General features: G+C 44.3%; 1 protein-coding gene across 1 annotated transcript; it reads right to left on the bottom strand.

Moving 5' to 3' along the window:
- Positions 1-1,240: 1,240 nt before the first annotated feature.
- On the bottom strand, positions 1,241-2,167 carry LOC143888328 (uncharacterized). Its single transcript, XM_077392703.1, has one exon. It carries the CDS (start codon positions 2,165-2,167, stop codon positions 1,241-1,243), a length of 927 nt encoding a protein of 308 aa, XP_077248818.1.
- Between the last annotated feature and the right edge of the window lie 9,781 nt (positions 2,168-11,948).

The raw sequence follows: 11,948 nt of genomic DNA, 5'->3' as shown, positions 1-11,948 counted from the left end.
TGGCCAGTACGGGCGGTGTTTGGAGGTACTGTTTCAGGGCGTCGAAGGCTTCTTGGTAGGCCAGGGTCCACTCAAATTCTTGTATGTTTTTCAGTTGTTTGAAGAAGGGCTGACATTTCTCAGCTGACTTGGGCATGAAACAACCGAGGGCGGTGATTCGTCCCACGAGTCGCTGCACCTCTACCACCGTTGCCAGGGGTTCCATGTCTAGGATGGCCTGGATTTTCTCGGGGTTGGCTTCGATGCCTCTCTGGCTGACCATGAATCCTAAGAACTTCCCGGAGGTTACCCCGAAGGCGCACTTTGCGGGGTTTAGCTTCATCCGGGCTCGCCGCAAGGTGTCGAAGGTTTCCTGAAGGTCGGAGATGTGTTTGGAGGCTTCCAAGCTTTTCACCAACATATCATCAACATATACTTCGACGTTTCTCCCGATCTGTTCCCGGAACAGTTTGTTTACGAGCCGCTGGTATGTGGCCCCCGCATTTTTTCAGACCGAAGGGCATGACGGTGTAACAGTAGACGCCTTGGTCGGTGATGAATGCGGTCTTTGGGATGTCTGATTCGTGCATCTTCACCTGGTTGTAGCCGGAGAAGGCGTCCAGGAAGGTGAGGAGTTCGTGTCCGGACGTGGCGTCGATGAGTTGGTCTATACGTGGCAGAGGGTAGGGATCTTTTGGGCAGGCTCGGTTCAGGTCTGTAAAGTCTATACAGGCCCACCAGCCCCCGCCGGCCTTCTTGACCATGACCACGTTGGACAGCCACTCGGGGTACCGGATTTCTCTGATAAATCCGGCTTGTAGTAGTTTCTCCACTTCGGCTTTTATGTGGGCTTGGCGCTCTACTGCGAAATTCCTTTTTTTCTACCGGATGGGTTTGAGGGTCGGGTTTACGTTTAGCTTGTGAACAGCCAATTCCCTGGGTATCCCGGGCATGTCCTGAGCGGACCACGCGAACACGTCTTTGTTGGCTCTGAGGAAATTGATCATCTAGTCTCGTAAGGCGCCTCTTAACAAGGAGCTGATACGGACCAACTTCTCCGGCTGATCCTTGGCTATAGGAATGGAGTCTAGCTCCTTGGCGGGCTCTCCTCTGATCGTCCGAGCCCGCTCCCGGGGGTCCTCACCCCCGATTGTGAAGTTTTTGGCCGGGGCGTTGCTTCCTTTCAGGCTCGTCGCGTAGCATTGGCGTGCTATCATCTGCTGCCCTCGGACTTCCCTTATCCCGGTTGGAGTGGGGAATTTTATTTTGAGGTGGGGGTGGAGACTACTGCTCCCAAGTCTCTCAGGGCGGGGCGTCCTATGATGGCGCTGTAGGTGAATGGTATGTCTATGACCATGAAGGTCGTCAAGATGGTTTTCTGGAGGGAGTACGTCCCGAAGGTTACGGGTAGGTCTATTTTGCCCTTGACCCGCACCGAAGCTCCAGAGAACCCGTAGATGGAGTATTCCGCAGGTCCTAGTCTCTCTTCACCTAGTTTCATTTCTTCGAAGGTTTCGAGGTGCAGCACATTGACGGAGCTCCCCATGTCGACCAGGATTTTTCCTACGTTGAAGTTGGCGACGACTAGCCTGACGACCAGTGCGTCGTCATGTGGGACTTGTAGTCCTTCGAGGTCTTCTGAGGAGAAAGTGATGACCTGATCTTTATGCGGGGGATCTGTCCAGGCCTTTTTGGAAGGCATCTCCAAGGAAAACACCCGTTCTGCGTACGCTCGTCGGCCGGCTGTCGTCGGTCCTCCTGCTGCGGGCTCACCCGCGATGACGTTGATTTTTCCGATGACGGTGGGTGGCTCTTCCCGGGCCTGCGGGCGTTCGGTTGGCTCCTCTCTCTTGGGGCACTGGTGGCGGTGTGAGTCATGCCTGCTGCGTGACCGGTGTCTGCTCTGGGAGCGATACCTGCTGGGGGATCGGTGTCGGTTGCTGGATCGGTGCCGGTTACCTGACCGGCATCTGCTCCGCGTCGGGCGCTTGTTTCTAGGCTCGTCGTCGTGATGGGGGGCCTCGTACAAGTTCTCAACGGGGTTCCGGAGATACTGGTTTAGGTGTCCCTCTTCGGCAAGTTTTTCTAACTGGATCCGGAGGTGGAAACAATGGTCGGTCTCGTGGCCGTGGTCTCCGTGAAACTCGCAGAATTTTTTGATGGACCGCTTCTTTGGGTCCGTGGCCATTCTCTTGGGGGGGTCAGGAGACCCTGATTTCTGATGGCGAGTAGGACATGGGAGAGGGGAGCCTTTAGGGGGGCACTTCCAAGCCTTTCGAAGACGGGAATGGTGTTCCGGTTGGCTGGCCCTTCCCCGGCTCGTGGCCTCGGTACCCTTCGGCCATCGTCGCCTTTTCTTTCCTCGGGGTCGGCTCGGCTCCGCTCTCGTACGCAGGCCTCTTCTGCTCGTACGAACTTATCAGCCTTGGATTCTAGTTCCTGCAGATCCCGGGGCAGCTTGAGGGTGAGGTGTAGTTTGAGATTCAGGTCGGTGGTTGCATGCTTCAGTGTTGCGACGTCCATGTTGGAGAGTTGGGCCAGTTCAACGTTAAATTTCAACATGAAGTCCCTTAGGGTCTCATTTTTCCCTTGTCTTAGGGCTAAGAGGGCATCTGCCGGATCGTGGCGCAGGCGGTTGTTGGCGAACCTTGCATTGAACTTCCTTCCGAATTCGTGGAAGGATGCAATGGAGTCAGGCTCTAGCCTCATGTACCAATCGTTGGCAGTCTTTCTTAATAGGGATGCAAAGGCTCTGCACATGAATCCGTCCGACGCGCCGCGGAGCGTCATTACCCTTTTGAAAGTTTGGAGGAATTCGAGAGGGTCTGTGCTTCCGTCGTATAGACCGAAACGGGAAAGGTCTATTCCTGCTTCCACCGGGGTCTTTAAGACCTCAGATGTGAATGGAGATGTTGTCTCTTTTTCCCATTCGTCGAGGATGCCGTGGGCATAGGGTTTTTTCATTTCCAGTCTTACTTCTCGGATTTGCCTTTGTAGGTCTGCTATCGGGTCTGGCCCTGCGGGTTGTGCGGAGGTTGCTACCTCTTCTGTCCGGGCCGGGGGCGGTTCCTGATGGCGAGCCGGCCGGAAGGGGGGAGCGCGATTGAACATCGTTTGCTTTCCGTCGGTTCGCTGGTGCCCCCTGGCTGCGGGAGGCAAGAGACTATTGGTCGATGGGGAGGGTGTTCGGCGGGCTGGTGCTTGTCTTCGCCGGGGATGATGCTCTCCCGACTGTTCCTCGTCACCTTCGCCATAGGCTTCCGTCTAGTCATGTGCTGTGGGGGGCCTCCCCGGGGCCGGGGGCTCCGGCGGGGGCAGGCGTTGGAGTAGCTCTTGGCGGAGTTCGTTGAACATTTCCATGGTGGGGACCATTTGTGGTGTGTCGGAGGAGGGCTGGCGTCGGCCCGAGAGCGGTGAGTTTGGCTCCCGGGAGCTTGAAGTGTGGGTTTGCGCGTGTTGGGCTTGGCTCCTGGTCATCACCCCTATTTCTTGCTGTTGGGTGTGGTTTCTCATCGTCATACGGCGTTCAGTACTCGACGAGTCCCACGGATGGCGCCAATATGATGGCGTCTGAATCCGGGTCTGCGGTCGCGCGGTCAGTAGAGGGCCTCCGCGGGGTCTGCAATCACAAACAAAAGGGGGTCAGGGGGTCCGGGGTGGGTCCCAGACGACCACTTCTACACCCAAGTCAGATCCTTCGACCAAACAATATAAAGGACAGCAAGAAAGGGAGAGGGCTTTGGCCAGGTTTACCAGGACCAAGGCGCAGATTCTTTTCTAGGCGTGTGGGTGGATGGGTCGGAGGGGACTAACGGGGAGAATAGGATTAAGTTCCCAACCTCCTCTGTCGCTGTCCTGCCTCTTTTTTCCGGTTGTTTCTGTGAGGAGCAAGAAAAAGAAAAGATACCTCCCTTCTTCATCTTGCCTCCCTTTTAAAGGGTGGCTCGCGGGCCTCCTCATCATTATGGAGAGATAATCCTCTTTTGCGGGATTGGGCCGTCCCTCTGTCTGGACGCCGCGCGTGGTTTAGTAGGATAACCTCTTCTGTAATTTGTGATGATGGGTTTTGGAAGACGAGAAGGTGACACGTGTTGTGGTTGCGCTGCCTTGCCGTTTCCCTACGCCTTTCTTCATGATGGCGGGGCTCTGCTAGTGCATGGATGACACGTGGCGAGATTTGGGAGTGGCGCCGTATTTATGCCTCATTAGGAGGGAGGAGGAGGGTTTGGAATCACTAAAAGGAATGAGATTCCCGACTGGTTTTCCCGATTCCCAACTGGGTTTCCGCTCAGAAGAGGGGGCAGACGAGGAGGGATTGTGGTAAGAGCTCTTCCCGCTCATCTTCTGCTTTTTCATTCCATTTTGGAAAAGGGTTAAATGGTTTTAGATGAGGACAATAACTACTGCTCCTCTTTTGGCGGGTGGGGCCCACCACCTCTACCCAAATCTATGTATAAGGTGGAGTCCACCATTTTACCCCTAATGTTATTGATATGTGGGGTCCTTCATGTCTATTCAAATCTAAGCATAATTCTTTCCATTGTTATTCACATTTTTTCATGAAAATTGCCAGAATTTTTTTGGTTCTTGGGATTTCTATGGAACAAAAAACTCCCTGGGAGATTGGTGGAAAAAAAAACTCCCTGGAAGTATCCAGGTAAAATAAAAATCCCATGTTTGGTTGACCGGACTATGGTGGGAAAATATGCTTTGTTTGGTTACTTGAACTGTTGGGAAGAAAAAAATTCTTCTGCAAGCTTATTTTTGGTTCCTGGGATTATTTTGGCTCCTGGGAGTATTTATTTTCTCCAGGGTAGGGTTTCGTGCGGGGTTATTTTGGTTCCTGGGATTATTTTGGGCCCAGCAACCAAACGTGGGTTTCCTGCGGAAATTCCACAAAAGTCCCAAGAACCAAAAAAATTCCGGCAACCAAACGGAGCCGACCCTAACTAGTTTGGGACAAAGGCTTAGTTGAGTTGAGGTGAGTTGAGTTGAGCTGAGTCATTCACATTTTTTCCAAGATAAAACTTTATAGAAAAACCGTTTCTTTTCTTTTTTTGATGACGTAGGATGTCCCCCAACCCCTTCGGGGGTAGGACTAGTCCCTAGGGATACACGCAACGACCCACTCACCACGTGTCTCAGGTAAGTCGGGGGTGGAATTCGAACACTCGTCAACAGGGAGCAAACTTGTGACTTTATGCCGAAGAGCCAACGCCTCTGTGGGTTATAAAGAAAAACCTTTTCTCATGTTTTGTTTTTATAGGGTGAGCCCAACATTTTATACCCAAACATAGGATGAGAGGCAGCCACCTTTTTACACTTAGATCAGGTGGGCCCACAATCTCTATCCAAACCCTGCATTTGGTGGGTCCCACTATTTTACCCCTCATACTATGATGGGGTGGGACCCAACATTTTTTCATCATTTATAGCATGGACCGGCTTGCCATTTTACACCTCATGTTTTGATAGTGGGCCCACCACTGAAACCCATGAGAGAATATCCATACAGGCTCACTTTTTAATAGATTTTGTCTTATTCATTTATCATCTGACGTATTTGTTCTCTCATGCAAAATTCGGACGTGCGGCTTTCAACGAAATTGCCTAGCAAATCCCGTATGTATATGATCTATCTATTTTACATCAATCTATCTATCTGTAGCGCGGTAAGAGCCCCACAGTTTTAGTCCTTTAATTTCTTATTTTTTAAATGATTTGAAATTCAAAAGTTTTGTGAAAACCTTCTTAAAAAATCAAATCAAGATCCTCATCAAAACCAAATCTGACAAGGATTGTAGAGTCGCCACCTAGGAATGGGCCTAGGGCCCTAAATTGACTCAGTAAAAGACTTCGTTCTAACCAAAGCGCTAGGTTATTTTAGGTTACATGAATGGGAGGGGTTAGTCACCATTCACGCCTAAGAAATCCTGGTCTTATGAATCAGATCTACCTATTTTGAAAATATCTTCTAGAATCTTAAAGAATTGGATGTTTTTTTAATATGTTACAAAATTTCGTACAAATTTGCTCCGTTTTGTAATTTCGTACAAACCAGAAGACATTTTCATACAAATTTTCGTATGAATTTAAAACTTGAAATATTTTCTGGGAAATGGAATTTTCATACGCATTTGAAATTTTCTTACGAAACTGAGTGTACAAAAATTAATGTTTTATTCATACGAAATTCTAGATTCCGAGAATTTTTGTGCAATTCTCTAGAAATTTCAAGATCTGAATCCTAATGTCGTTATTAGGGATTATTGAAAGCCTAACTCTACTAAATTACCCACCAGATTTTTTTAAATTTCAAATTACATTGAGTATTCTTAGAGAAACTTGGAAATTATGAAAAATTCTCCATAATTCCCAAGATCTATCATTAGATCTCATTGGAATTTGGAATTTAAATTTAGATCTACCTAAATTACGAAAATCCTAAGTTAAACATGCTAGATTTGAGAGAAAACCTTTAAAGTTAGGATTGAAACCCTAATTTTCTAGGCTTCCTCTCTACATTTGTTACTTCAAAATGGAATTTGAAAAGAAACGAAAATCTTCTAAGAAAACCTGGATTATAGAAGATTCTGGTGAATTTTGAAGTGTGCTACGACGAGAATTCCGATGAACCTTTGGTGGCACTCTGACTCCTCAATCGATCTTTCTGGCCAATTCGACAGAGAAATCAAGTGAGAAGATTGAATAAGGCCTTTAAAACCTTAATCTTTTCTAAAAATTCTTTCGTTGAAGTTTCCTGTCGGATCCGGTGAACTCCGACGAGATCCTTCTCTCTCACTTTCTCACAAAAGGGAAGGGGATTTCCCTCTATTTTTTTTTAAGTTTTTCAAGAATTTTCTCCTCTTCAAATGAACTAAACTAAGGCCTTTTTATAGGCAACAATGAGAGGGGAAATTCCCGCTCATTAAAAAGGTTGGTAACAGACCTGCATTTCCTACAATTTAAATTTCATATGAAATTGGGAATTTTAGTACGAATTGGGGTATCGAACAAACTGAATTTCATAGGTACGAATTTCTGTACGAAATGGAATTTCGTATGTCTAAAAATATAAGAAAATGGTGCCAACTGACAGGGTCGGAAACAAGCTTGCTTTTTGTTGTTTTGTTGGTTTGTGGGCTCGATCTCGGGGATCTCAGGTATGCAAGCCAAGGGCTGTAACTGCAATCTGGTTCGGGTCAAGTTTGTATTGTGTTTGAATGATGTTCTTAGATCAAAAGTAATGAGTTGGGAGTTTTTCAACTAACAGTGCCTATAATAGACCATAATTCTATCATTCAAAAAGTACCAAAGCCTTCCGGTTCTCATGCCAAGGATGCAATACCACAAGGATACACACTATCCTCCAGACATGGATTCATCATTAGAACCATCATTGCGCCAAAACTACCATCAGTCCAATTTTGGAAAAATGGGGTGTCTACACTATCTAAAATCTATGCTAAGCATTCTGTTGTCATTCGCCTTTTCCAAGAATTTTTTTTTAGAAAAGATTTCCCCCTACAAAATTGTTTTTGCCCCTATCAATCCGGGTCTGCCGCCTCTAGAAAATTGAATTTTCTATTGCAGTTAATTTTAGTTTTGTAGCCATAAGAATTCAAATTTTCAACAAAATTGATTTTCCCCTATTAATTTGGGCCTGCCCTAAATTGGTTTTAATTTTAACACCCGAGCCCCCACAAATCAAATTTCACTTAATTAGTTGGGTTTTGTCGTCTTGTTAGTTGAATTTTCCAACAAAATCACCTTTTGCCCCTATTAATCTGGGTTTGCCGCCCCTAATTCTGCTTTTTGTTGTTAATTATATTTTACAGTTAATCTTCAACTTTCCACTAACCTCCAATGTTCCAGCTAACATTCAATTTTACACTTGCTAATTTAGCGGTTGAAGATAACAAGATAACAAGATACCCCTACTAATTTGGTTGGTTTTGCCTGAACGTAATCATCCCTTTAAATAGTTGTAGGAGAGGGAAAATCAAAGATTCTCTCTATCTTTATCTCTATCTCTATCTGTTCAAGCACGCACAAAAAACTCCGAAAGGGAAGCGTGAGAACACTATGTTGTGCTCAAGAATTTGCCAAGGTGATTCTGATTTCAAAAGGCTTGTTGTTAGAAGGACACCCTCTCATTTTTTATAAGATACTTACTATTAATCACCTGCATATTTATGGTAGAATTTTTGTAATCCATTGCACTACATGCCTCCTAGTGAAGGGGATAATTGAACATTTATTTTTTCACTACAGTTATGTTTGCAAACTATTGGGCTTGTTTCATGCTTGTTTGGAGAAATGTCTTAATCTACCATATCCTATTAAGAGAATCCGAGAATGAGCAAGCCTAGGGAGGTGTGGTCCATTCATATGATCTCTTTGAGAAGATCCTACTTCTCATCCGCATTGGAGTCGCAAAAATCATTTGGTTCCTAGAATGATACGAAAACTTTTTGAGAAACATTTTAAAAATGTCACGTTCCTTTTATTCCATACTAGCCAGAGTAAAACAGAGAGGAATAAGATCCAAATTGTGTAACTCGGCCTTGACAACCCAATGACCAAAGACCCAACAATCAAAACAACTAAATTATGCGAACAAGAATAACCCAATTATGTAAGTTTGTGTGGCTTATGCATGTAACTGTGAAGGTTTGTGAGAGTGGTTTATGTATGTATGAGTCCCAACTTATGTATGTTCTTGTTTGTGGGGCTTATGTATGTCATACAAGGAGACTCAAAGATCAGTGACAGTTATGTTTGGGCAGCTGAGGTAAAGTTTTACTTATTGGGGGGGGGGGGGGCAATGGAGAAAAAGTTGTAGAACAAGCTTGAATGGAGAGACCCCTAAAGCACCACCCTAGGTTCTTTTGAGTCACAACTTATGTATGTTTGTGTGGCTTATGCATTCATGTATCTTCTATGAGTCACAGCTTATGTAACACTGTGATGTGAGGGTGGTTTATGTATGTATGTATGAGTCCCAACTTATGTATGTTCTTGTTTGTGCGGCTTATGTATGTCTTCTATGAGTCACAACTTATGTAACACTGTGGAAGGTATGTGTGTGAGTTAATGAGTCCCAACTGAAAGTATGTGAGAGTGGTTTATGTATGTATGTATGAGTCCCAACTTATGTATGTTCTTGTTTGTGGGGCTTATGTATGTCTTCTATGGAGACCCTAAAAAGCACCCCACACTAGGTTCTTTTGAGTCCCAACTTATGTATGTTTCTGTGGGTTTGTGTATTTGTGGGGGGCTTTATGTTCTCTGAGTCACAACTTATGTAGCACATAAAAATTAAAAGTGGGGTCCCCATATTTAGATGTCATTCATTTGTTGGTCACCACCATAGGTTGGCCGCGCCCCAAAAATATTCTCCAAAAGTTGATACAAACCCCCAAACACATAATAAAATTCAGTGTAACATTGACGACCTAGAAAGTAAGAAAAAAATGACAACGTTAAAATCCTGCACATAAAAAAACCCTTAACGAATAAAGGGCTTAGGGGCACGACCTATCTACATCAATGCAAGTAATTTTTATTTTTTATATAAAACATTAACGTTTTATAAGTGATGATATTATATGATACATGAGTTTGTATTTCTATGAAAATACATGGAGCCTCACAGACAAGGCGGGTGAGGTAAACATATTAGTAATTCATTTTATTTCAAATTTTCTGACATCTAGCTCTAGATCAGGCTTGGCAATGGAGAAAAAGTGTTAGAACAAGCTTGAATGAAGACCCTTTTGGAGAGAACTTATGCATGATTGTGTAGGCTTGTGTATGTATGTAGTATGTAGCTATTTCTGGGGCTTATGTGTATGGTCTTGTTTGTGGGGTCATGTATGTATATGTTCTATTAGTCACAACTTATGTAACAGTGTGAGAGTGGTCTAACCATCTTGTTCTTGGTGTGAGGTCTGTGAGGATTTTAAACCATCTTGTTCTTAGTGGTTTGTAAAAATTCTCAAGTCCAGACCATTGTACGGTTTCGATTACTTCCTCTGGTAGCAAAGCTCAAAGCCGAATTGGAAGGAGTCGCAGCAGCGGCTAGATCAGCGGTTATTGCTTTCAATGGGTCCCGGGCTGCTATGTCTAGGCCTGAGCCCACGGTCGAACCATATAGGTTCATTGACCCTAGAGGCCTGGGGCCTAGCCAATCCCTACTAACCCATACAAGCAAGGTACTAACCACGGATCCTAAGGGTTAGTAGGGGTGCAGCTTGGGTTGGGTTGAGTTGAGGTTTTGCTGAAAAATGAATTGGAATCAATCCGAACCTGACCCGATTTAAAGGTAATCAACCCGAACCCAACCCGAATTCCAAAAAATCGACCCAAGTTGCACCAAATATTAGACCTAGATCGTTTAGTTTCACGTTGAATCTCACAATTTTCATTGGGTACCGCGTGGGGTGTAAACCAATGGTGGTGTTCTCCACAAGATCGGCTAGGCCCTACTGGCCCTTGGTTTGAGGCCCTAGCCATGGAGGGTTATACAAGTATGGTTTATTCAATGTAGAATTATCCGGCTAGGCCCCACAGAGATCTGTTTGTGGGGGGCCTAGCCGGATTAATATTGTGATTGCAAAACCAATTATTGGACTCAAAGTTAACCGTAAATTTGAGTCCAATAATTGGTTCTTGGGCTCTCGAGTGGCATAGTAAAAGAAAAGAAGTAAAGTCTCGTCCCTGGTCCCAAAAATCCATCTCCCTATGATGATTCAAACCCTCAAAATATATTTCATGTCACATAGACAACTTAAAATGTTCAAAACAATGACAACAAAAAAAATCTACAAAAACAAAATAACAACATAATAACATCCACAAATCATCTTACAGAGAAGATTTTTGGGACATGACCTATCGATAACGGGGAATGCAAGTGATCTTTTTTTTTTTTTTTTTTGTCTATTATTTGATAAGTGGCGATTTTATATGATACATCAGTATACTTACAAAAGTAAAGTGGGGCCCTCATATTTAGATGCGATTCATTTGTTAGAAATTACTAGTTAGTGCCAATTTTAGCTCATTTTTACATTAAACAAAATTTACACCCATTTTTTAGTTGAAAAATGAGCGTAAAATTTGTTTTTTGCCCAATTTATGTTGAAAGAAATGGAGCCTAAATAGTCTTTGGTGACTGCTAATACTACATTTGGGTAAGTAATAAACTATAAACAAAGGCGTACTACGAAAGAAAGAATGCCAATTCCACAGCCCATAGAAAACCTTCCAATGTCGAGGGATGAAGCACCCTTCAAAAAAATCAATGTAGAGAGATTCTTATGAAAATTTTAGAAAATTTTACTTGCGTTTCGAGCATCCAGATTGAAGTAGAGGAGATGACAAACCTTAGAAAAATAAATGGCAAGCCATGCTGCAATGCAGAAAGGTGCAGAATTTCTTAGAAAAACTCATGATCCTTGTCTTTGCGTTTTTAATTGGCTTTTGCGAGCTTTTAATGAAACTGTAAAAACCTCTGACAGCTGTATAAATAATAAAAGATAAGATGAGTTAGTGCAATTATCAAAAGATGGTAGTGCCAACATCAGTAGCCTATCCCTTTTCAAGAAATTAATTCAAAATCACCCCAAGCCGTTGGATCATCTCAAAATTAAACCACCCAAATTCAAACAAAGTTGACCGTTTGGTCAAGAAAAAAGTCATAAAAATTAAAAATACCCGACGGCTAAAATTTCAAAAGGTGATTTCTAGCCGTTAGATTCTAAATATCAGATGGTACCGTTTGGCCTCTCCTTGTTTTGAATTTGAAAGGCTGGAAGAAGAGGAAAGAAAGTTGAAAACAGAGAGAGAGAGAGAGAGAGAGAGAGAGAGAGAGAGAGAGAGAGAGAGAGAGAGAGGTCTTGAGCCTTGATTTCATGGCGTCAAGGACAAGAGGTACTTTCTCTCACATTTCCTCTGTTTTGACA

Source organism: Tasmannia lanceolata, unplaced genomic scaffold (genome assembly GCF_043159265.1).
Source record: "Tasmannia lanceolata isolate RefF3 unplaced genomic scaffold, GAP_Taslan_0.1 ptg000012l, whole genome shotgun sequence".
Taxonomy (NCBI): Eukaryota; Viridiplantae; Streptophyta; class Magnoliopsida; order Canellales; family Winteraceae; genus Tasmannia; species Tasmannia lanceolata.
The sequence above is the reverse complement of the archived record's forward strand: the minus strand, read 5'-3'. Positions and strand labels throughout refer to the sequence as shown.

Excerpts from the sequence above, each read along its gene's own strand:
- LOC143888328 (XM_077392703.1), bottom strand. The coding sequence starts at position 2,167 with ATGGCCACGGACCCAAAGAAGCGGTCCATCAAAAAATTCTGCGAGTTT.